The sequence below is a fragment of the Gymnogyps californianus genome, chromosome 28 (genome assembly GCF_018139145.2).
Source record: "Gymnogyps californianus isolate 813 chromosome 28, ASM1813914v2, whole genome shotgun sequence".
NCBI lineage: Eukaryota > Metazoa > Chordata > Aves > Accipitriformes > Cathartidae > Gymnogyps > Gymnogyps californianus.
Window position 1 is genome coordinate 5,132,528 of NC_059498.1, and position 26,450 is coordinate 5,158,977.

At 42.4% G+C, this 26,450-nt stretch overlaps 1 protein-coding gene across 1 annotated transcript; it reads left to right on the top strand.

Annotated features, from left to right (window-relative positions):
- Positions 1 to 1,890: 1,890 nt before the first annotated feature.
- ZNF652 (zinc finger protein 652) lies at positions 1,891 to 26,044 on the top strand. The gene is made up of 6 exons (XM_050911880.1): positions 1,891 to 1,990; positions 18,095 to 19,242; positions 22,666 to 22,813; positions 23,117 to 23,232; positions 24,529 to 24,673; positions 25,126 to 26,044. Exons 2-6 carry the CDS (start codon positions 18,334 to 18,336, stop codon positions 25,638 to 25,640), a joined length of 1,833 nt encoding a protein of 610 aa, XP_050767837.1. The 5' UTR covers positions 1,891 to 1,990; positions 18,095 to 18,333; the 3' UTR covers positions 25,641 to 26,044.
- The last annotated feature ends 406 nt before the right edge of the window (positions 26,045 to 26,450 follow it).

Genomic DNA, 26,450 nt, shown 5'->3' on the forward strand with positions numbered 1-26,450 from the left:
TCTGAGTTTTACGTTCAATAATCAAGAGCAGGTCAAATATACTGGCACGTAACATTACATTTCAGGGGAGCAAGGGCGTAGATTTTTTGCAGAACCTTAAATCAAATGCCCTACACTGTTGGGGGGGGGGGCATTTGCAGCAAACAAAGCAGATGAGGAAACAAACCACAGGTAAAGAAGGGATTGCGGACTAAAGGATTTTAAAAAGGGGACTACAGCAGGAACACAAGTCTGAGAGTGGGCAAGAGGGAGCCAAAGCTACAGGGCACAAGAGATTCCTGAAGTCCCTGGGAAGCAGCTAACACTACCAAAGGGGCTGGTGCCCTTCCCCCTTTTCCTGTTTCTGCTACTCTCGCTAATTCTTTTACCGCCGCCAAACCTAAACCACAGCAGTGCTCTTCCCTCCTACACAGTACTCAGCAGTGGTTTTCAGGACTATGGAGTAGGCTTTGCAGCTTCCTGGGAGAGGTGGTACCACTGTGAAATGCTGTGCCACCCTGGAAAGCAGCAGCCCCGACCCTCCCCACATCCTTTTATGAGCCCCATACCTGCCACCAACAGGGAGCTCTATCAGCAAAAAATATTTCTTTGCTTCTTGTCACATCGCCCTCATACATCAGGCCTGGGCCCTGCAGGTGGGTGTAATCAAGAAACCACAGGCCAGAGTTAAGTAGTTATTAGTATTTTAAGGGGAGAGGAAGGTTTGAACAAGTGGGAGCTGGGGTTTGGCATAATAACAGAAGCGACCGACTCCTCTGGCTACTGTAAATCAGATAGGGCCTCACTGATGAGGCCTCTTTTAAGGTCTTACCTGGCTCCTGAGGGGCAGCTCTGTCACCCTACACGACACACGGCCCTTTCAAGGCGCCTCCCATCCCGAGGCCGCAGCCGCTCCCTCCCAGCAGCCACTGTGTGAAGCATTATCCCCATTTATCCGTGAGGACCGGGGCCCCGAGGCCTGGCGCCTACCCGGCTCCCATTACGGCCATTATTCCCCTGGCTACCGGCGGCAGGGCTGCGACCACGGGCCTTCACCGGAGCGACGGAGGTGCCCGCGGAGCGAGGCGAGGCGTGGGCCGGGGTTAGCCGCAGCGCGGCGGAGCGCTCGCCACAGCTTGCCCGGCTCAGCTGACTGCAATTAGGGCGGCCTCTCTAATTACCTCAGCCGAGTAACGGTCGGCCCCGCTGAGGGGAGCCGCCGCCCTCCCACCACCTTCCCGCCGCGCACCGGGCTCCGCGCGCGCCGCCTCACCTGAGCTCCGCGGGGCGCCGGCCCCCGCGCATGCGCAGCGCCCCCCCCCCCCCCCCCCCCGCACCCGCGCGCCTCACCTGCGCTCCGCGCTCCCCTCTGGCCCCGCCGCAGCCTGAGGTGAACAGCGGAGGGCGGGAGCGGAGCGCGGCAGGGGGGAGTGAGGCAACGGCCCGAAGGCGCATGCGCCCCTGGGCGCCGCGCGCCGGCCCGCTCCCCTCAGCCTATGGGTGTCCCGCCCCCCCCCCCCGCGCGCCCGCCCCGCGCGCGCTCCCCGGCTCGCGCACACGCGCACTCCCCCTCATACACCCCCCCCCCGTTCCCGTTCCCCCCCCCTCACCCCCTCCCCCCCCCCACTGCGCGGCAACCACCTCCTCGGCGCGCGCCCGCACGGGCACGCGCGCGCGCGCGTGCGCGCGGCGGAGTCGCGAGACTGGCTGCGGCGGCCACGTAGCGCTGCGGCGGCGGCGGCGGCGGCTGAGGGGAGCGGGAGCCGGAGCCGCGTCCGCCGGCGGCGGCGGGGCCTGGGCCTGAGCCCGAGCCCGAGGCAGCGGCTACTCGAGCGCCGCGGCGGCGGCTGAGGGGGCCGAGCGGAGGGAGAGAGGGAGGGCCCCGGCCGCCCTGCCCTCCGCCCTCCCGCCTCGCCTCCTCCACCCGCCCTCCGCCGCCTCGCCTGTGCCCCCCTCCCCTCGCTGCCCGGCATGGAAGGCGGCGGGGGCGGCCCTGAAGGGATCGGCCTGGGTGAGTGTGGGCCGCCCGCTGGGCTGGGGATCCCCTTCCCCCTTCTCCTCGGGCCTGGCGGCAGCCGCCGAGCCGCGCTAGGCCCAGCCCGGGGGTGGGTGACGGAGGGAGCGGGGTAGAGCCGCCTCCCGGCCTGGAAGGGAGCGGGGCTGGGGGGCGGGGGGGAGAGCGCCGTGCCCGGCCCGCAGGCCCCCCGGGGGAGCCGGGTACGGACAAGGCACCCCCCGGGCGGAAGGGGTGCAGCCAGGGGGGACCCCCGCGGGCGGGGGAGGAATGCTGCCGGAGGGCCGGGGGATCTGCCCTGGCTGCTGCACCCCGCTGGGAGGGGGCTGTGCCACCTGCCTGGGGGGAGGGGAGGGAAGGTGAGTTGCACGGAGCAAGTGGGGGGAAAAAAAAAAAAAATTCTTGCTGCATTTGGCTGTGCTGGACTGCCTTTCCACACCTCTCCGCTTTCTGCCTTTGCTTTCCGGCCCCCTCCCGCGGAGTGGTGGCATGGAGGTGTGGGGGCCACTGGCAGCCCTCTCCTTCCTCCTTGTCACTTGCTAATTGTGCAGCCACGACGGTGCACGGTCCGCGATTGTTAGGAGGTAACGCGGTTCTTCAATGCACTCGCTTCTGGGAGTGGAGTTGTCATTGGGTAGGTGGGGAAATGAAATGTTACCTTTTACAGTTGCGGGTTCTGGGTCTAGGTGTGTGAAGGGAAAAATCAGATGTAAAATCAGATGTTTTCTCTCTTCCTCAGTCTTTTGCTTAGGTATCTTCCCCTTCCCTTTGCTCTCAGGACAGATGTGGTATGTGCGCCCTAGGGTTTTGGTTTTTGTTTTGATTTTTAACTGCCTTCTGTGCAACTTTCGGTCCTGTGGAGGTCTTGGTACAGGTATTGTTAGAATGAAAAGATACGCTTCAAGATAGTGTATCTCTTTGGTCTTAATAGTATTGTGTACGTATCTTTAATCACAACTGAGTTTTGGCATCTTGTGCAGTAGAAGTGATTTAAGTCAAAGCGAGGGAAGTACTGTAGACGTAAAGGATGTGAGGAATGTGCATTTTTATCTTTTCAAGGGATGACCTGAGCTGTATTGTTCTGGGAATGGCAACTGGCACATGCTTTGTTGACAGTGGTGTATGCGCGGTGAATCAAGAGAATGATGGTGGGGTATGTGTGTGCGCGCTGAATAAAGGAGATGTAATGTGCGAGCATTGATTTGTGAAGGATGGTCTGGTGCACCTTGATTTGCCACCGTGCTGATTGACTGCAGCTTGATTGTTCGCATGTGGAAGTTGGGCGCTCTTTCTCTTGAGGTATCTGGTGTGTATTAACAAAATGCATTTTATAGATGCAGGACTGTGGACACTGGTGTTGTTAAAAGGGCTGTGGAGTTGCAAAAGGTCATTTTAAAAGGATCTAGTATTTTATGGTAACAGATAATTTACATCCTTTACATGGGTCTAGTGTTCTCATCGGTACCTATTTGAAACCCCTTTATCTGTCTTTCTACCTGCATGTAAGATGCATTTTTTTCTGCTTTATAGAGATTAATCAAGCACTTGCAATATGGTGGTTGTGCTGAATGAATGAAGAGTCCCATCCCTGCCCCAGGCAGCCAACACTTAAATTTAGATGTTGATAATAAAGTTGAGATATAGAGTAAACTCACAGTGTAAATGTGTAGTTGAGGGATAGAAATTTTGAAAGCTTTTTCAGAGAGTATGTGTTGGAAAGAAAAGTGCAAAACCATGAAGGCTTTTTATTTTTCTAACTAAGCAATTGCATTTAATAGGATGTCAGAGACTTAAGATTTTATTTATCATTTTATCTAGTATTTGGTGACTAGTGTTTATAGCTACTTCAGATTTAGTTGCAGTAATGGAGATTTGGGAAGATCAGTAAATGTTTTGTGGCTTAGCATTTGTAATATTTGTAAAAAAACCTTTCAAATATTTACATGATCAGAAGAGACTTTGGCATTATAGACTATTGTGAATTTGTTTTAAAGGACTTAATTGACTATATTATTATTTCATCTCATCTAGCAGTTTGTCAGGTTCTGTTGCAAGTGCAAAATACTGGCATGTTCTGGTTTTATTCTCTTTGCCAGAATCATAGAATGTGGAAATCTCAGACTGAGAGGTGCAATTTCATCTAAAGATGGAAAGTCTTTGTATGTACAAGAAATTGCTTATAGGTCAAACATACCTTTTCTGGTGTCATACCACCTAGAGCATGAGATGTCCGTGTAAGAGCGACTTGGGAAGAGTCCTTTGAGTTCGTACAACTGCATTAAATAGATGTTTTCAGTAAACAAGATCCCATCTTCCAGTCTTGACATCATGTGTCGTATCAGTGCCTAATGGAAAAGTGGTGTCCCAATAGCATATTTGAGATAGGCACAGGTATATTTAAGGTGATTACAAAACTACGTGTCATCAGTGACCTATTTCTCTGTGGCACATTATACTATGCCTTGTCAAAAAATAAATTTCTTTCTAACCCCACAAAAGAGAGAGACAGAACTGGAAGGAAGTACCAACCAACTGAGAAGATTGGTATGTTCTCTAACAACCTGATTCTGTGGATTATTATTGTATTAAAATATTTTATAACCATTCTCTTGGTTAAATTCCTACAGCACAGAACAGCTGATCTCTTAATGTATTCTGCTGTGAAACAGCTCTGTCCCTACAAGATCCAGATCTTGGCTTCTAAATGGAAGATGAAATAAATTTTAAAGAACGTGATTTTGTTTTTTAAAACAGTATGAGTTTACATTTTGCTAAATACGTGCTGTTTGTCTTTTCAGAATCTTATGATACCAAAGTTTGGGGTTTTTTCCCCCACAATAGTTAAAAAAATGTGGATTTTTATGTGGAGGTCATTTTATTATCATGAAGTTATACACTTTAAATATTAATGCAGTCAATGAGCAGATACTGTCTACGGTTGACATCACCCTATAATGTCTTGAGCTTCCTCAAGCTGAGGAAGCATGGTTGAATTATTTCAGACAGTGTTTTCCAATAAGAATGTGTAGTTTTTAACCTGTTCTTTCTGAGGATCTAAATGCCTAACTTCCAACTGTTTCCATTGTAAATACGAGGCTTACATATTTTAAAAACTTTGCAATAACTCCTTTATTGTATCCAAAGTCTAAATAACTAACCTCTTAACATAAAAGGATGTTTTGTGTAAAGCAGCAAATTTTATGCCTTTAAGAACATTTTAATAAAACTATGATTTGTCCTTGAAGTTGCAAACTCTGTTTAAACACCCTTCTAAGTGAGTAAGTGTGAGTAAAATTATATACCATCTTGGGTCTTTGCAGGATCTTAATCTTCAGTATTTTGGAAAGTGGGTGGGGTTTGCTTATAACTCTTAAGTAGAATTCATGTAGCTCTCATAACTAGTAAAAGCATAACAGACAGGCTTTCCTAGTTCAGTTGAAACATTCATTATAACCTAGACTTCTAGTATCTAGTTTCCAATTTACCTTCGCAAATGCTTAATTTTCCAAGTGATCTTAAATTGGTGATTTTTAGGTTGCTCCTCCCTCCTGAAAAACAATTGCATAGGGAGTGAAACTCTGGCGGTAGCTGTGGTGCCAGCAGCTTAAACTCATTAACACAAGCAGCTTGCATTAGTTTCCTTGACACTTTCAGACACCCTTCCCTGAGGAGGTTTCAGACTAGTAGTTTTCACTCAAGAGAAGCATTTAGCTATGCTAAGCAACTACCAGCACTTTGTGCTGTATTGCTCTGTTGTTTGTGTATTTTTAAGTTTTGAAACTTGATTCTTTCAGTGGAAAAGTGATTTTAGGAATGTGATATGAAAGGCAAGTGGGTCTGCTTGAAGATAGGTTACTGGAATTAGGATCCATATTAACATTTGAGACAAAACCTGTTAAGCCAATTTCATTCTGTCCCAGGTACTAAATATAAATGAACAGAAAGTTTTTCAGCTGGAATTTTGAAGGAATATTTGTGGTACCACTGCGAAGACAGATGGCCTGGTAGGATAATAAGGTAGTAGAGCTTTTCTTTTTTTTTACAAGCAGAAAGTTTTATAGTTGAAAATTTACAGACAAGCATCCATTGATCCACATACCTTCTTTTATGGGAATGTTGTGCACAAAAAGTTGCAAATATTTGAGTTGGAGCATAGCTGAATCTTGCAGGTGCAGAAAGCTTACTAGAACTTTGCTTTTCCTATGGCTGACTAGTCTCATGGAAGACAGTAAAAATCTGTTCTGAACTCCACAGTTGTTTGCAGGTCATGCTTATTTAAGCCTTTTTAGTGCTTATGTGATGAAAAGGGAATTATGGAATGTGTCTTAATAGTGCTGTCTGAAGACAAATTACATACGGTGACAACTGTGAATTTTAATGGTAGAAGGCAGATTATTTCTAACGAAAAGCCTGATTGCTGTTAGCGTCCAGCATCCTAACACATAGCAGGTACTGTCAACTAGCTGTGTCAGTGTAACATTTTTGGACATTTGCTGAACAGAAGTATTTATGTTTTCTGATTGATGCAGATATTTTTTGCTACCTATGTTTTAAAGAAGAAACTTTCCTTCGTGCTCATACTTCTGTAGATTTTCTGGTTCTATCCTTTCTAGCAAACTATATTGTGTCATACAACAATGGGAGCTCTAGCCTTCATTCTGGTAACTTTCCCTTTTTTTCTTTTTCGGGCTAGCAAATTTGAGGTGTTTCTCACATAAATGATGGGGTCAGATGCATTGCCATTCCTCAGTATATTTTGTATGCTTTCTCACCGTAGTAAATTCTCCAAGTTCCCTGTTAAGTGACATGCACTGTGCTTAGATTTCCCATGTTTTAACTGCATGTCACTTTATAAGGGCCTTATGTTGGGATAGGTGTTTAGTGCACTGTGACACCAGTAGGCTTGACATGAAAATACAGGTTGCGGTATATAGATGTGTCTTCAGAAGTCTTTAGCAGGGACAGAAACATATCCTAAGAAATCTTCATCGCCCATGTCATGTAATAGTAAAAATGGCTGCTGAGAATCTCTAGTTTGCTTTATTGTAATATACATGTCTTGAATCATTCATTTCATACTTACTAGCTGCAGGACAAAATCTATTAGTCAGAGTGAAATGCCATGCTGACTGCAGTTTAAAGGTCTGAGAAAAATTATGTCCTGAATGTAATTGCAACTTTTTGCTAGGCAGTTTTGTCTTAACACATACCTGGTTGTGCTTTTCTTCTTCCACTTGTACCTTTCTAAATTCATTCCAATACTTCTGTTTTCCTGTTTGGTGTCCCTTCACCTTACTCTTTCTTTATTACACTGTTTTCTACTGCCTTTTTAAAACTTGTTTCCTACACTAGCCTGTTTTCTTCTCCCTCTTTTAGATTTTCATAGCTTTTCCTCTAACCTTCAGATTTCTTGATGAAGCGTCCTGCCTTCTACTTATCTTTGATAAATTACCTAGCCCACTTATGGTGCTATAAAATCATTTAAAATAATCTCTCCTGTGCACAGCCGACTTCTATTATCCCACACTCCAAGCACTTTAAATTCAGACAAGAAGATGGAGTTAATTATCCCTGCTGTCAGTGGACACTCCTTTTCCTTTCTCACCCTCCCTTTGCACAAATAACCCCAGTCTTACTGAGATTCTTACTGAGATGCTATTCCCTGTCTTGCTTAGGAAGTTAAGTAACTGTTGTTCCTTTTTGCCAAGAGGAAAAATAAAAGTTTTGGGTTTTTTTTCAAGTGTTCTCCTTCTCATCCTGAAACTTGCTGGCTGCTGTAAAGACAGCGTCTCATTGCTGAGATCTGTAATTCGTGCGCCACTGAGTTAGGTCCTGAGGTGGTTTCTGTGATACTTCGTTCAGACCTTTGCCAAGATGTGGATTTGACTTGAAGCCTATTAACTCTCGTCCTACTGTTCTTAAAGATGAATCTGTGGGCTTAGATTATAACATGTCAGTAAGGAGAGAGAAGTCATGTCTAAGAATATTTTTGTCATTATTAGGAACTTATTTTTAAATGAAAGCATAAGCTATGCAAAGGCCGAAGTCATTTGAGAAAAAATCCTGTTTGCTACAGGTTCTTGAAAATGCATTATTTTTTCAACCTCAGTTCTTAACCATCATCCTCAGATTGTTTCCACAAATTTGTTATTGTGCTTCTGGTTCTCTTACCTTTGGTATTTTATGGAAGGTGAAAGACAGATTGCACCTGTAGAACAAATTGATTATTTCAGGAAGCAAAATCTTGTAATGGACAGTAGTATTCATGAAGTTGCACAGTGAGCTGGTTCAGAGAACTGATCCAGCTGAAAATTTATCCCAAGGAATGGTTATTTTCCAGGCAGACTGATTTCCCAAGGTGTCTCGCCTTGCAACCATAAGAATGCCAGTGTTGGCATATAAATAGGGAAAGAGTGTACTGCCTCCTTTGGCAGCCACACAGACTTAGACCAGATTAAAATGAACAGTAACTTTGGCCTTAACTGATGATTGTCCTCACTTTGCCCAGAAGGAAATTTAAATACAAAGCAGAGATAAGATGTCCATAGCTGCGTAATGAATTATGGATTCCCAGGAAAAACTGGGAATAAAATCCACTATCAGTGGGAAGAGTATTTATGCTTGAGAATTGCAACTGTAAAACATGTGCAGGTTGAAATGAACTGCTGCTGTGGTAGAGTGTCTGTTTTGATCACACATAAACTTGCTGAACAGCTTTGTATCTCCGTGTGTAACTCTGGTAACTTCAGGGAGAGCGCTGAATGTAGTTTCTACTTGCAAAGGTAGAATATGTGCAAATAGGAGTTCTGTTGAAGTATTGTTATTTGGTTAGCATTTCTTGGAAGCTGATAAATTTGTGTGTTGTTAAATGTGCTTTGTTAAATTATGTAAATATTATAAAAGCAAGACGTCTGTTTTTCCAAAAGTTTACATCGTGCATCTAAAACAAACTGTGTGTAATGTTTCAGTAGTTCAAAACAAGACAGTAATTGGTAGTGGAAGATAACCATACCAAATGGTTATTCAGGGTTTACAGGAGCGTTGTGACATCGTGCAAGAAGAAATACAATAGTGTAGTTTTGGTATTGGCACATTTAGACTTTGTCAACACTAGGTGACTGAAACTTCTGCTGGTGATTTGTGCTTGCATGAACACACGTATCATCTTTGTATTCACCACAAGGTTAGCTGGGCTTGATCTGAGTAGTGTTTGGCCATTCAGTAGTTAAAATGCTGCTAGAAGTTATAAAACTGAAACTCTACAGGCAAGTGCAGGTGTGTTTTTGTGGGCGCTTTGAAAGGAGGAGATACTAAGAGAAGCCCAGGTGAGGAAAAGAAGGGAAAGCTCCTTGTGCTACTTCTCCATCAGCACAGCATTTACCAGTTCGAGAGAGCGGTGAGTCATGCTCCTAGCTAGCGCGTCTGCCACTGTGCAGAGGGCAGTTGTGCAGCTGCTGCAAGCTTTTTTGTTGCTATGGAGGTTTTTACAAACTTGTTGCTGGTTTCAAAGTCAAAATTATCTAGTGTGTAAAGAGCTCTAAATGAAAATTTGAGAGGATTTTAAACCTATCCGTAAGCACATTCCAATGATGTGAGAAGAACAAACTTTATTTTGGAGAGATCAAATTCACACTTCATGAAGCCAAAGAAGATTTTGCTATTTAAATCTTCTTTTTTCTACTACATACCACTCTCAGCAAAGTTCCAAAATATTGAGCAGATTTTTTTAAAGATAAACTGGTAGACTGGAATCAAAATGTTTTTTAAAAACCACATTAAACTGTGACTGAGGGACTCTGTAAAGTGTGTGTGTAACATCATGCTCTCAGCTCAGATGAGATTATTTTAAACGTTCCATTATTACACTGTAAAAGATAAATGATACAGGAGCACATTATGTGCTGTGATGTGTAGTACAGGCTGGTCAACAAAAAGCTGTAAGCAAGTAAGTGAACCTGTCTGTGAGTTTTCTTAAACTGAACCCTTTTGTAAAAAATACAAAACTTGATTGTTACCTCCATTCTACATATTGCAAAGGTCTCCTTTAGGGCTTGCTAGGAGAGGAGGTCAGTCTATTCTGGATATAAGAGTTTATTATTTCTTGCCAAGTTGGTGCTGTCAGCTTAAATCGAGGAAAAATACCTTTCCTCCAGAATAAATGTCCAGGTGGAAGTTATACCTGTCAGCTTTACTTTGTGAACAGACCATTTACATTTTTGTGAGCGCTCTCAACTGATCTCCATCTACATATTCAAAGACACAAGATACACATCTAGCGTCTCTTTCTCTACTCTTCTCTGGGATGGAAAATGCTAACTTTAGGAAACAGAAGTACAGATCTTGATGATAGATTTCCTTTTTGTTTTCATATGGCTTTGTGTGTAGCCTATATTGTTAGTGCAATCATTTGCAATCTTAGAATAAGTTAGTGATGTTTAATAAGTGTCATCACTGGCGTCTATGAATATAAATGGACGGTTTAAAATCTTAGTGCAGTTTTTACTAGTCTTCGAGATATGTGAGCAGATAATGATGAAAGCAAGCATTTTTAAAGCAAAAAGGAATCTGGCCACTGAACAAAGACGAAAACTAGGCAATAAAAAGTGATTTGGAACAAAGAGTAGGCTAATGGGTGAAACAATTGCCCTTCAGTATCATAGCAGTGGGTAGTTTTGAACGTCTGGCACATATTTTGATGACTATACAAATTTGAAGGGACAGATAATCTGTTAATGTGGTCATATAAAGCTTTTTTGCTTCATGTATGTGTCTTCAAGTTATCGAACAATTACAGAAAAGTAATAAATGTGAAAGGTGTATACATGTGAATGACTACTGTTAGGTGGCAACTACCTGGTTTTGTTTTAATCTTGCTTTCTGTTTTTTGCGTTGAAAGATATCGATGAGACACAACAATAGATTTGAATACAAGGAAGTTCCTAATGCAGTCACGGGTGCTTAATTTTTATATATTTAAGGTAGTAGGAAGGGCTTAGACTTTTAATTTGAGTGTATATCGTGGTGTACTAGAACTTCTTTCAAGGTGGTTTTGCCTAGTAAAAGAAAAATGTTGGGGTTTATGGCTGTCATATCTAAAACTAGTTCATAGCCAATAGAAAGCCTTCAGCTTATTGCAAAAGCTGAGGGATTATAATGCTGCTGAATTCTGAAATGGCAACCTCTTAAACTATTTTCTGTGGAGATAATGCTTGAAAAAATTCCAGATTCACAGTTCTGGAAATCACTGGTTTGAAAGCCTTTGTCCCTCAAACCAGATTTCTATATACAGCCAAATAATTCATCTTAAGAAATGGAAAAAGCCTGAAGGTTTTTTATCGTAGTTTTTATGTTTTAGCTGCAGGAGAGTATATAAGGCATTTTTCTGGAATTGGAAATATGGTCTGCTTCATTTTCCATTAGACTGTTAAATACTTACAGGCAAATAGCCAGCTCCATACAGTGAAAATATGTTGCCTGCTGAGTTAGCAAGATACCTAGCATAGATTATTTTAGGAATGGTCGAAAAAAATAACTGGAAGATGGGACGGTCTAGATGCTGTACTGCATCTTCAGGCTTTCATACACCACCCCGTCGAACATGCTTCTGCCCGGACCTTTAGTTCAAGAATTGGACAGTATTTATTCACTTTCCAGTCTTTTGTTTCCCTGCCAAGACTTGCTGCAATACTTTCAGTTACTGCCAGCGTTGTTGGGTTTTTATGATGTGCGTGTCAGTTTGCTTAGTTGTACCAAGACTAATCCATTTGAGAGAGATGCCCAAATATGTGGCATAGCTTTAATTTCACCAAAATACAAGCCACAGTGCCACACACCATTTCATTTTATGTCTGATCTTTTATATGAGTTGATGGGAAAATCTGTTTCAAGTGAATTTTGAGCTCGTAGTGAAAAGAAGGGAGTTAGGATTTTTTCTGTTTTTCACAGAACAGCCCCGGGAATTGTGTCATGAATGCTGTTTCTGAGTATCCTCTTGCCATGTTACACCATATTCCCAAAGTCTGTGTCAGCTGCACAAAATAGTCCTGATACAGTAGATAGGATTACTCTTCCCTCCTTTCCTTTGTAGCTCTACTAAGCGTGAACCTATTACAGATACCATCTCTTAGGTGGGTGTTACAAGCTGTCCCTTGACGTCTAGCAGATGACAGAATAGATCGTTAGTAGCAGTCAGTCTTTTTATTTTGCATTTACATGGGCAAAGGCAGGCTTGAGTACTTACCCATAGAAATGCAAAAACTGTGAGGATGTGCTGACTGTGGCTCTGTCTTGAGATAAAACTTACCACTTAAGAACATATTTTCAGGTTTTTTGCATATAAAGCAGCTGAGATGCACAAGAAAGGAGTGATTGTACGATGATATAAATAATTCCCTCTTGTGTTATAGTCCTGATTACTATCCGCTGGCATGATGTAACTTGTACCAGATGTGTTTTCCCACTAACTGGGAATTGCTGTGCCTGTGCACTATTCTGTTTCATGCACCTGTTCTTCAAACTGTGCAAGTGTCTTGAAACTTTTTTTTTAATGTGCTCTGAAATATTGCTGATGTGTTGAACTGTAGGTGACTGGACCATTTTAGTCAAACATTTTGTGTTTTCACATTTCAATCTCCAGTTATTTCTTGCTAATATGCTTTTCAGAATTCACATTACCTAAGGATTTCATAGAGCAGAGTTGTAGTGAGAAAGCATTAATGTTTTGTTATTTTTAGGAAAAATACAGCAGAACTTCGTGTTGGGCAGTATACTTAAAGCTAAGTTGTATCTGTGCAATGAAAATTATATTTTTCTGATGCATTTTCTTGTATTTCTGTCCTGGCTGCTGATGAAACTGATGACTTGAAATTGATTAATGGCTAACACTGATTAATATTAACAGAAGCAAAGAGAAAAATCACACTCTTATTTACCTCTACATTTATACTTACCAGAATGATGCATTCTCTTATCAGCCTTTCAAAATAAACACGTGCCAGTTTATCATAGCTCTAATACTTCTTCTGTATCCAAATAATGTGACTAGTAAGTGTGAAAGCATTTAACATAAAATGATACTGCTCTTTTGAAAGGGTTGAGCTACACTTGCATTCTGAATTCATGTAGGTTTTAGCTGTACTAGAAATTTCTACCTGATGAGTAGAAAGGAGGCAGGGAAGCTGGCGCTCCAGTTTTGGTTAGAAATTTGGGTGGTAGCCAGGCTGTAAGGTGTCCATAATGTTGGAGCTGTATGTAATTAATCCCCCCAACCTGCAACCACTGCCTTACTCCTGTTGTGAGTGTAGTTTCAACAACTACTTGACTAGTTTGAAATTGGCGCATTATCTTAAATAATGTACATTATTTATTTATGCACATGGTTGTTTCACCACTTGTAAACTGGTTGCCCCAGGAAATAATGGAGCTGCTGGATTGTAGCTTCCAACCAAAAGGCGTCCAGGATCCTTAAAAATTTCAGATTGTTAATGCATATGCAAAATGGCATTGCCTTTAATTATAACACAGTTATAATTTTTTTCTTAACTTTTTCTAACTGTAGTCTGAGAGAAGTCTTGTTTTATGGAAAAGAAAATTTCAAATTTCAAGATGCTCAAACTTTCTCATTGAACTTGGTTTTATGTATAGTGGTCAATATACCTAAATGGCAGAGCGGAAAACCTGTTCATTCCCCACAATGCCTGTTGATTGTATCCATTTAAAAGCTGTTGTTAAACTGAGATCTGTCTGCTTTTAGACTGAAGAGGGGAAGAAAAAGAAGTTTTGCGGCTTGTCTCGTGTGACGTTATAGGTCTTGTGTTGTAAATGAAGTGTGCAAGTAATTTGTGATGCTTGTATAAGGTGTGTGGTATTTCAGTGCTGCAGTGTTAGCTGTGGCTCAGATTCCCCCACATGTTGGGTGCTATATACTTTTGGAGAAATAATTTTGTCTTAGTGTCTTGTGAGCTATATTAAGGTTGAGAGCACGTCTTACTGTACCAAGTTGGAAGTGAAATCTAGTCCAAGTGGCTAGTAAACAGAAACAAAAAATTATATTCTGTGCCTGTCTTGAAAGGCTGTGTTATAACAAAGCAAGAAAATAATGGTTGGCTAATGAATTAATGCATTTTTAATGTTGAACATAGTCTATTGCAACCTCTTCTTTCATAGTATTCACTTTTCATGCAAGAAGTAGGTGAGCTGCAGGAAAGCCTCAAGCTCTTACCCTTCCTCCTCTTTTTCCTTATGGTGTGTGGAGAACTTACACAAGCAAATGCCACTGATTTGTGAATTGAGGCATGCGTATTTTTTTGAAGGAATTATCTGGTCCTTCTGGCTATCTGGGAAGAGTGGGGGGAGCTTCCAGATGTTAACTAAGTAATAAATTGATACAGTGCTGTCTTTGTGTCTGTAGACAAATCACCCTTGTGCCACAGTGCTTCTAGACTTGCCAACCTACAGCAAAGTGAATTAGACCAGCGTCTGTCAATTTTCGGAGCTAATATTGATAACTTTTCTATGGGCAGCAATTAAACTGGTTAAAAATAAAAAAAATAGGCCACTGTCACATTGACCAGGAGTGGCAGGGTCATCACTGGTTGTGGAGTGCCCCAAAGTGCCTCTTCTGTCCTTTTGTGGGAGCCACCAGAAACATCCAGGCAGAAAGAATGAGCAGTTAAGTGTACATCTGTGGAGCTGGCAGCCTGTTTGTGATAGCAGGCAAACAGCTGTAGGCCATGCAGGGGTCAGTAGCTCACAGGGATCCTTGATATGCAGAAATGACTGTGCAACCACTTCACTTACTACAAAAGCTGGAAGAAGCAGTGTTTTCCTTTACATCAGTGTCTGCTTCTGGTGGATGCTTGCCAGAAGTCAAATCATACGTCCTTGGCACAGGTTAGACGAAAATATGAGATGGACCAGCTTGACAGTCTGGCTCTCTCTGAGGGCAAACTAAGGACATGTAATTTAAAGTCGTTAACCTCTGAGTATATTGCACTTGATCTGTGCTCATTTCAAGGCATCTGTTGAGCCAAAGTTGGGGCAGGTAATTGTGCTAGTGCTCTCTGCTATAAATGGTTCTATTTTTAGTACAGATAATGTGAAGAAATGCGGTTTTTCTTTAGCAGTAGCGAAAGCATTGTATGAAGTGTTGCTCCCACATACACATGCTTCCTCCACCTACACGTTTGTCTGCAAGTTTTTTGTACTTTTTTCTGGGTATAAGTCTTTAATATTTGTAGGCTTGCAAACCTTTCTTGTATGATCTTCGATTGCTAAGTGTTGCATGCGCCTCATAGGTTCATTCTGTGCTCGTAATACAGTTATTCCTCAGTTTTATGTCTAGATAGGCTTCTTCAAAAATGGCTTTGAAACTGTGTATCCTTTTTACATTTTAATCAGAACCTGTATTGCTCCCTTTTGTAGTATGGCTGAAATTCATTCTGTGAGCCCAAGCTGTTTAGCAGCTTTGAAAAAAGTAGATTCACCTTTTAAAAAAAAAAAAAAAAAAAGGCAAAGATAAAAACACCCAAATGCTGCTTTCTTACATTTGAGATTAGAAACTTAAGGAAAAAAATCTTCTGTTAAAATATTTTGGGCAGTATTTAACATACTGTCTCTCAGAACTGTCAGTAGTCTAGTAATGCATTGATGGTATTAAATGTGTAAGGAGGGCTTTGCTTTCTTTACCGGCTGTTTGACTGTTAAATAATGTTGTTCGAAAGTTGCCGGTCCCTTGAGGGTAGCAGGCAGTGTATTCAAAGTGAAAGTAGGTTACTGATTCTGCAGAGTGAAGTGGTTTTAAGACCAAATAGCTTTGATAACTCAGAATAAGGCCCTTTGTTGTTTTTTTTTGAAGTGGTACTGTGTTCTTACAAAGTGGTTTATTAAATATTCCTTAAATGAGCAGAGGTGAAATGATGGCAGGATACGTAAAGAGAGTATTTTGACATTCAGTAAATGGGGGGTGGAGGTAAAGCTTCCTTTCCATGACCAGTTTTTTGCTTTTTCTGGCTATCTAGCAGCAGCATTCTGACAGCCTTCCCGTTTTACTCGTGCAACTTGCGAGAGATGCTTAATATGCTGAGGAAATAATCGGGTATCATTTTCTACATGACATAGTGATTTTTCTGAGCTTCTGAATAATTCATTAAATTTTGTTAAAGGAAAAGCTAAACTGGATTTCATCATGCCCACTGCTTTCTAAGGGCCTTCCTGGGTATAGGGTTGTTAATTTTGGCTTGCAATCACAACCAGTTTATTTTATTATTTACTAGCTTTTCCGTCTGAATATTACTTGTGATCACAAGCCAATGTTAACAGCCCATCTCCACGTATTTCCTGGCCCAGCTGGGTCTTGGCGCTTGTCTTCCTGCCTCACCTCTGGAGCTGGGAAGCTGGGACCTGAGACCCTGCTGAGGATGGAGCGAGTATGCAGCAGCAGGAATAGACCCTGCTGTTGCGGTGCTGTGAGTCTGTCTGCAGGTCACTCTGTCAGGCATCTTCAGGGTGCTTTTTGAGTGCATTTGGAAATACTGGAGAACTGTTCAAGAATCTGTTTTAATTAACTTTAAGTTGGTAATCGGACGACTGATTATTGGTCCGTCACTTTCCCCAGCGTGTCACTTTGCAAAGATTGTAGGGCACAGTTCAGTCTTCTTTATTATTCAAACCACCGAGACCATTGGTAGGTTCATCTCCTGTTCAATTAAATTCACTTCAAAGGGGGAAATTTCTGGTGGAAGAGCAAAATAGAAACTATAATATATAAATTGTATCAAAACATGTTTGGATGGAAGTTACTGCATTTGTAGTGTGGAGAGTATTTTAACTCAGTACGATGTGGCAGGAAATTTATCATAAAAATCCATGTCTGTAATACTGCTTTAGGTTGGTGGTTTTTTTATTGTTCCTCCAAGAATACTACTAATAAAAATGGCCGTATGATTCTGTGAAATCCAAGTGTTTTATACCTGTCTGCTGGACTTAGCCCCAGCTTATAGCCTCAAGGAAATTTTCAGATTCCAGTAGTGGGGATCCGGTTTTCTTCATGTTTAGCTGCTCAATCCATCCATTTTCTGTTAGGGCCCTTCTCTGTCCTCTAGTCACGGGATGTCTCTTAGGCTCTGTCCTGAATTCTCCTCTTGTGCACCCTCTAGTCACAGGTTTAGCTCTGAGTATGCTGTTAGGTCAGGAGTTCCAATGTATTTCTGATTTGATCTGCATAGCCAAAAATCTTGGCTTGATGTTGCAATATTGTGCTACTAAAATGTAATTGTCCTGGTGAAAAATAGATGTGAGAGACTGATTACTTGTATTCATTAGGGATCACGTGGCATTTTTTGCAAGAGGAAGTAACAGTGTCGCGGTCAAATTCCAACTTGGATAACTGCAGGTGAAATTTAGATGGGCAAGTGTCATATTGTTTGGCTACTGCATTGAGGAATAAGTAGCTGGGGGAAGGGAGAGTGAGACAAAAGAATAAGTGCCTTAAATCAAGAGGCTGTATGAGGGATCTCTGAGGTGGAAACAAGCAGGGGACATGGTGTTCTTAATCTGATTTAGTGCTGCAAGTTGAAAATGTCTCCATTGAAATTCTTCATGCATATCTACATCAATGGAATGTTTTTCAGTATAATATGTCCTGTTTCTGGGTAAGGATGGGCACCCTTTGGGACGTACAGAAGGAGAAGAGGTATTTCTGTGTAGGTGTGCACCTTGTTTCATGGAGAGGCGTATGGGAGTAGAGCAGAGTTTTGGGGCCATCATTGTTCCTGAGAGTCCAGGAGAAACACAGATCAGCATCTTGGCCCAGCACTGAGGCAGGTGGTGGTGATCTTTGGTGCGTGGAGAATATTCACTGCCTTGATTTCCATATCTCAGGAGTCTAGTACCAGTTCTGATCCCCACAAAAGGTGAACATATTTGTACCTAACTGCCAGTTTTGCTTGAGACAGTGCCATAGGACAGTCCACCCCCAGCAGATACAGCTCATAGATAATATACCCTGTGCTTTACCCCAGTTGTACAAACTCAAAAGAATTTGCTGACCATTTAGGGATTTTTTTTTTTAATTGTCTTTGTTTTCTCTGTTGTCTTTTATAGATAAAATGTTCAACGGTTCGTTGGCAACTTTCTCCCGAAGAATAATTACTACTGCTCTGCTCTTGCCATAATACCAGAATTCTGTGACCTACACATCGGTGCTAAACACCAGCAGAGAATCATATTTTGTTCATTCTGTGTAGATGGAACAGGCATCGGTCTTGAGAGTCCATCCTGATTTAAAGCTGCTTACTTGGTTTTCTGGGATTAAAGGTGCTCAATGAATTAGGGCCCCCCAAATGAGTCAAACAGCCAATTCTTGCCAACAGTTGGTTGAAAACTGTGCCGCGCATGTAGTAGGGATGGCGCAAGAGGACAGTCGCCGTGGTCAAGTGCCACCCGCGTTTTATCATGGTGCCAGCCAGGAACTTGATCTGTCCACCAAGGTATACAAGAGAGAGTCAGGAAGTCCTTACTCTGTGTTGGTGGACAGCAAAATGAGTAAACCACATCTCCATGAAAGAGAGGAGCAGCCATATTTCAGGGAGAACAGATCGGTAGGAGAGGTCCGGGCTGTGAAAGAAGATAGAGAAAACTCTGACGACTCTGAGGAGGAAGAAGAGGAGGAAGATGAAGTGGCTTACAAAAGGGAGCAGATTATAGTAGAGGTAAACCTTAACAACCAAACATTAAATGTATCAAAAGGGGAGAAGGGTGTCCCCTCCCAGTCCAAAGAGACTGCTGTTCTTAAGACCAGCAGTGAGGAAGAGGAGGGTGACAGTGGGGAAGAGGCCACTGAAGACAGTAATGATTATGAGGAAAATGAGAGGCAGAAGAAAAAAGAGAAAAGAGTGGAAAAAGTTAGTGTTGCACAAAGGAGAACAAGGAGAGCTGCATCTGCTGCAGCAGCCACAACTTCCCCATCACCCAGAACTACAAGGGGTCGTAGAAAGAGTGTGGAGCCCCCCAAGCGTAAGAAGAAAGCTGCAAAGGAGCCCAAGGCACCTGTGCAGAAATCAAAGTGTGAAGAGAAGGAGACTTTAACCTGTGAGAAGTGCCCCAGGGTGTTTAACACACGCTGGTACCTGGAGAAGCACATGAACGTCACTCACAGGCGCATGCAGATCTGCGACAAATGTGGGAAGAAATTTGTTCTAGAAAGTGAGCTGTCCCTTCACCAGCAAACAGACTGTGAAAAAAATATCCAGGTAGGTTTGCTCACCTGCTTGCCAGATTTCCATACCTTCTGTCGTGCCCTGGATACAGCTAGTGGACACTTCAGAGGGGGAAATCTTTTGCGCAGACCAGGTTCTGACCGAGACCTTGTCTCTACGTATCAACACTTTGGTGTCTTCCAAAAGAAGTAAATTGCAGGGAACAGAGTGTACAACTGACATCTGCTTTAGCAGAGTTACTCTAGTATTTAACTACAAGTTGGGGGAAATGCAAAGCTACTTTAACAAATGTCAGACTCAAGAGTAACTGGCCTGAAAACGAGTGCATTTGCAGTGAAGTACTTTGACAGGATAAACCCTCCTTCTTCAGGTGCTGAGCACCTGCAGCTATTGCTAAAGTTCCAAGTGTTTCAGTGTCCTGAAACTCAGTAACAGAGTATGTCCAGGTAAGGTTTCAAGGGAGAACGGAATTATGGCACTTTGCTGGTATTGGAATCAGATATTTGTAAATACCCGAGAGGCAAGCAGGTGAGAAAGAAACTAGTGAAGTCAGGATTTGAACTTGTGTTAAATGTAACTTTTTTTAAATCCTACTGAGATAATTATATACAAGTAATTTACAGTAGTGTTCATGTATGCGTATGGAAGTGTATGAATTCAGTGACTAAATCTGTTCATGAGCGTGCCCTTTTCCCAGTGTAAAAAGCTCAGTAAATCTCACTGATAATATAAAGATCTCTGGTCTTTCTCACCAGAAGATTTGCAGCTTTTAATTTTATACAACAATGGAAGCCTGTGTTGTAATAGAATCACTTTAAAGTTTAAGTTGTGGAAAGAGTTTCAGAGTTTCTGATTCATCTGTGGTTTTTACTTTGCTCATAGGCATCTATGTTCTCATGTAACTGAGGGCACTGTTGTTTTATCTGGTGATTCGAACGTGCTTTTTTTTGCCTTGTTAAACTAGGCACAGTGTTGCCACCTACTTCTGAAATAATCCTGCTGCCAGCATGAAGCAGCTTGAGTTCAATTTTTGTGTGGCTGAAACGTTGAGAGTTTGTAGGGCAACAAGTTTTTTGTCTGTCCAATGGGTTTTACCAGAAAGATTTAAGATTTTTTTGTTTGTTTGCTTAAATGCTAAACTGAATTGGTATTCAATTCCCACTGTGTGAGAGACAGTTGAAATATTTATTGCAATTTCTCTTTGCTGTAAGACTCAAATGCAGCTCTATATAACGCTATGCTATTTTTCCTTATGTTTCAGCTCATAGGAGGAAGACTCAAGGAAGGAGTATAATATAAGATAATGAGTCTTGAGCATAGTTAGTAAAATACATAAACATTTCAGTATGTCCTTGCAGTTTTGAAATAAATACTTTGGAAGTTTAGCATAGCAGAGAACATTTAAATGTAAATTTAAGGAATGCCCTATCATCCAGGTGGCTCATTCACAGCATAAAATCTTTTGACTTTAAACAGGAATTCATGAATAGTTTGAACGTGTGGTATAGAATGGAGAAGTATCCTGTAATCCATGCACACACATGCTTCTGAGGGGTTACATTCCTATGTCCAAAAGTGATAGGAAAAGAAGGAATTGTAGAAATTGTGGCTTATATCCAGTACCAGAAGAATTAGGTCCAGAAACTTTCCCAAATATTTCTAGTGCCAGAAGCACTGTTAGTCATCTTCAAGTTCTCAGTATAAGCATATATTCAACAATTATTTTTGTCTGTCCTGACATTTGGAATGTGTTTCACAGCTGCCTGCTAATTTGTTTTTATTACACTTGGCAAAAGGACTAAGGGGATATGAAAGTTTTACATTAATGTAGGGTTTAAAATGTGAAGGGGGATATGGAGCTTTGTCTAGGAAAAAAATGGTTTCGTTATGTAAGTGGTAATTGAACTGATAAACATGGCTGGCTCCTCTCTGTATTTTTCATCTAAGTGATGGAATATATCTGTTTTTCCAGGTAATTTGTTTTTCATCCTTTCAGAATTAGCACCTTCACAGAATTTCTGTTGCCACCTTAGACTCTCTGTGTAGTAGCTCTCAATATTAGTGTTCTAAATTACTTGCAGCTGATCATCAAATTGTAGACTGCTTCAAGGGCTCGCTTAACCTTAAATCAAAGGATTTTTGATCATTTCTTAGCATTGCTTTACTCTCTAGGGTTTTTCCCCCCCCAAGGGCTACAGTTTGTTCCTCACATGCCTCCAAGTAGGTACTTTTGGAGGCAGAGGCTCTCCTTGGAGTCAGCATGGTGAGCGGTGTACCAGAGTTTCCAGGCCTGCAGAGATTCAAGCACTGTGGAAGCAGCATAACTGGTCTGTGCAGAGAAGAAACAACTCAAGTTGGCAGAAGGCACAGTGTTTGCTAGTTCTGCAGTGAACAGCATACAGCACCTCTTACTTTGAGGGAAGGAGGGTAATTGATAGGCAGAGAAATGGAGATGTACCAAAAACCCCAAACACCCCAACAGCTAACAAAAAATAACAAGCCACAATTCCTTCCTCTTCACTTCAAAGATGAAAATGACTTGGTATCCTCACATATGCGTCTGCTGTCAAGTTTTACAACTGAGGTTATTCTGGAATTTTCAAAATTGTACAAGGATTTTTTTTTTTCATCAAGTCTTCAGAAAGAACTAACTATTGGGAAAAAAAGAGATGTGCGAAAGCCTGTGGATCCTGCTCATCGCTGACTTTCTGGACATTTCACAGTAGTTGTGGGAAGAGATTAAAACATTGTTTGCATATTGTCATTTTAGACCTACAGTGCTACTGATACGTATAAATGAAGAGTCAGAACACGAAAGACGGAGGTGACAACATGCTTTGCTGTATGTGCTGTGTACCAGACTCTCCACATGGTCAAGAGCTGCAACATGGAAGCTGTCTTCTGTATAGAGCTAAAAGGATGAGAGAGCTGTGACTAGTTCACGGGCTGTTAGACCTGGAGTTTGAGAGGTCACAGCGCTCCTGTGAAAGCCAGGGCTGGACGTGCAGATGGGTTTAAGGCAACTTGGTGGTGTTGGCCTCCTCCACCTCTGTTGGCTTCTTCCCACACCAGGGGTTTGGATTCTTCCCACACCAGCAGCATCACTGCCTGTGAAGTTATCTTCTCCGTGTTAGCTCCTTGAGGGCTGCATGCATCTATATATGCTGTCGTGTTTTGGAAATAAGTTAGTGCAGTGGCTGTGGTGCTCTTCGGGTGGCACCAAAATGCAGTGTGTTAACATCCTCTCTAATCCTGCTTGATCTGGCTTGTCTTAGTGTAATTGTTTCAAGTGTGAAACAGTAAATGTAAGCTGAAGTACAGTCTGAGACAGTATACAGCATTTTGACTTGTTTTGGGCTTCTGTCATGCAAGAGGAAGATCGTGGCTTAACTCCACAAACTTGAATCACTGAATCTTTCTAATTTAAACTTCCTTCTATTTATCCTATTCATTCAGTGCGTTTCCTGTAATAAATCATTCAAGAAGCTCTGGTCCCTCCATGAACATATCAAGATTATCCACGGATATGCAGAAAAGAAATTCTCATGTGAGATTTGCGAAAAAAAGTTCTACACCATGGCCCACGTGCGGAAACATATGGTTGGTGAGTTATTGATCGGCGCTTCTGCTGGTTCTGCCTCATAATGTGTCTTTGTGGTTCTTAACTTGTAATTGCTGTTTTGAGGAGAAAAATAAGGCAAATTCAGTTGTCTGAGCTTTATCCTTAGCAAAAAGGTTCAAGTCTGTAGTACTGGGCAGCAAGCAAAATATATATGTGTGTACATATGTGTATATACTTATAAGCTGTTCAGTAGTAATCATTTTCCTGCTCAGAGTTGGAGGAAAAAATTGGTTAAAGAACTGTTTGGATTTGAATGACCCTCTCTAATGTACTGTTGTGTTGCAGCACACACAAAGGACATGCCATTTACATGTGAAACCTGTGGAAAATCATTCAAACGCAGTATGTCTCTCAAAGTACATTCCCTACAGCATTCTGGAGAGAAACCTTTCAGATGTGAGGTAAGGCAGCAACTGTTAATATGTTTAGATACGGTAGCATAAGGTGTAAAATTAGTAACACTGTCAGTAGGGCATGTAGGTGGAAGCTGAATTGACTGACTCGTAAATGAGGTGCAGTTTCAGAAGAACTTGGGGAAAATTCTTCTCCATGTGGAGAGCACAGCAGGAGTGCATCTAGCAGCAGTTCGAACTGAGATGTATTTGGTTTGCTTTTACTGCTGGCTGACATGTTTTTCTCAATGAGTACACACTACAGCAGGATTTGGATCCTAGTTTTCCCTCGGTGTTCATAGCAAAGCCTAATGCAAATTACGTTAATCCTCCCTGTCCTGCCCAGTAACTTGAAACAGATAGACGTGGCGACAGTGAAAATAAACAAATTACTGCTTGATTTTCACTTGTGGGGAAAAACTATTGTCCTTGCTGCAAACTATTACCTCCGTGAGATCTAAGACAGTGCTCTGAATTTGCACTTCTTAAACCGTGTGTATGTTGGGATAGGGAAGAGTATCTCACTGATGCATTCACATGCATTTGTGATTGTAATTTTATGCCTGCCCTCGGGAAGGAGACCGTAATGGCCAGACTTACCAAGTCATATGTCTGGGGCAGATAATGTCTCAGTCATCTGATGGGGATGCTTGTGGGTATCACATGATGGAGGCAGAGGGGGTGCAGAGCCCTTCCTGTTTCCAGGGCAGGTCTGGTGGCTCACCCTGTCCCCGAAGTGGAGCACAAGTCCAGCCAGACACGTAGTAGTGATGGCGGTAGTGCAGCCAGAGTAGTCTTGGGGATAAGACTCGTAGGGAAAGAAATTACCTCATGCCAATAAATAATAGCTGGAAAACAGACTGGCTTGCTGAAAAACAAGCCTGACGTAGAGCTGCTGTTGGTTTTGCTGTGTGAGCAGAGTCCTCTAGTGGAGGCATGCCATAGTCCAGCGGAGATCTCTGGCAAAGCTGCAAAACCTCCAAATGATACCTTAAGCCAACAGAAGCACTTTTCTGTTGGCATAACCGTGTCTCTGTCGGGCTTTTGCCAACAGCTGTGTCAACTAAAGGTTGTGACTGTTCCACGCTCCTTGCCAAGGCTCTTGTGCCAGCAGACCTTTTAGTACAGACCGAATTCTACTCTCGCTAAATAATTTAAATTCTGTGTTTGTGTGAGGGTCTGTGTGTGTACTAGTTCAGGTACTCTTTACTCCTTCACATAGTACATTTGAGTGCTGTCCCATGGCTGCCTTGCTTCCCGATGTGTGATGCCTGAATATCGTGGGCTGCTGTTTTTCTGTTGCAGAACTGTGATGAGAGGTTTCAGTACAAGTACCAGCTGCGTTCCCACATGAGCATTCACATTGGGCACAAACAGTTCATGTGCCAGTGGTGTGGCAAAGACTTCAACATGAAACAGTACTTCGATGAGCACATGAAAACACACACTGGTAAGAACTTAATAAAGAAAAGCACAAGTACCTCCAGGACAAAAACTTTCCTATACTTCCAGCTGTATTCCCTTCCTTGGAATTTGGGATCAAAACTGTTATCCAGCCTAGAAAATCAGACAGGAAAGGTTAATCCATTACCTTACTGTTAAATCTAACTGTAGTCCTGTGATTCACTGTGGGGGGAAATGAGAGGTTAGGCTTACTTCCTTGTTATTTTGGTCTGGAGGATCCCCTTGCCAAAGCCTTATAAAAGATTGTCTCGTGCATCAAAATCCAAAGGTGAGAGAGGATTTCATAAAGACTGAGGACTTCTGTGGAACAGCTGTCTCTTTATTTGCTGAAGGTAGCAGTCACAGTAGCTTTTGTAGGATGCAGTTTGAGTAAGTATGCCGAAGTAAGTATTAGCAGATGTTCTGTGCCTAACTGATTGCTGTATCTGTGTTCGGCAGGAGAGAAGCCCTTTATCTGTGAAATCTGTGGGAAGAGCTTCACCAGCCGCCCAAACATGAAGAGACATCGCAGAACTCACACAGGGGAGAAGCCCTACCCATGTGATGTGTGTGGCCAGCGATTTCGCTTCTCCAACATGCTCAAGGCACACAAGGAGAAGTGCTTCCGTGTTACCAGCCCTGTCAATGTGTCAACTGCTGTCCAGATCCCACTGTCCACGACTTCTCCTGCCACCACAGTCCCTGCTGTAGTGAACGCACCCACCACCCCAACTCCACCTATCAACCTGAACCCAGTGAGCACACTTCCTCCACGCCCCATTCCCCACCCATATTCACACCTTCACCTACATCCTCATCCTCACCATCCACATCATCTCCCAGTCCCCCCGGTTCCTCATTTACCCCCTCCTCCAGCTCTTTTTAAGAGTGAGCCTTTAAATCACAGAGGCCAGAGTGAGGACAACTTTCTGCGACACCTGGCAGAAAAAAACAGTTCAGCACAGCACCACTAACATCTTTGCTTCCTGCCAGCTATTTTCCCATTTTATGCACATGGAAACATGCCCTCATGGAAGTACAGAGGGTTAGTTGGTGAGGATCTTTGTCTTTCTCTTAGCCCCAGCAGATGGTCCTAATTTTTCCCTTGAATCAGTTAACAAACAAGGAAATCCTGTTTTGGATCAGCAGTGCTCATTTGAACCTGGGAACCAACAGGACTTAAACCCAATTTGCTTGCATTTTACTGGTGACTTTTATAAATTTCAGATACTGAGACTTGTGGAATTTTATAATTTCATATCAGCTGATGCGGTATGCTTGCTTTTATATCCTGGACTTCTGCTCAAAGAGGAGATAGGCCTGGTTTTCTTTGTACTAATCGGAAAGGCTGTGAGATTAATACAGAGCATTAATTGTATCACTGTGTATCGTAATGGATTCTTTTCAGCTTTTGGTGCCGGCTATGGAGTGAGCCAGCCACGTATCACAGTATATTTGAGCATTATAAAGAAAGACAAAAAAATTTCTTGTTTGTGTAGCTCTCCTAACACACTCTTTATTTTACTACAGAAATTATTTTAGAGTTTTTTGTATAGACCTATTTAGTAGTCTGTTTCTAAAATGAAATGTATTTCAATAAGCGGTGTAATTTTTTCAGTGTAGCTGGACCTATGTTGTATAATAGATAAATTTTTATAATCATCAAAATGTGATTCTTAAAAGATGCATATAGCTTCTATAGTTAAAGTTATTCTTACAACCATACAACTTAAAAGGTGCTTCAGAGAAGAAAGGAACCCAAGAGGTCTCTGGAAAGGTTGCCT

Excerpts from the sequence above, each read along its gene's own strand:
- ZNF652 (XM_050911880.1), top strand. The coding sequence starts at position 18,334 with ATGAGTCAAACAGCCAATTCTTGCCAACAGTTGGTTGAAAACTGTGCC. Across the intron at positions 19,243-22,665 it reads ACTGTGAAAAAAATATCCAG|TGCGTTTCCTGTAATAAATC; the intron begins GTAGGTTTGCTC and ends CTATTCATTCAG. Across the intron at positions 22,814-23,116 it reads CGTGCGGAAACATATGGTTG|CACACACAAAGGACATGCCA; the intron begins GTGAGTTATTGA and ends GTTGTGTTGCAG.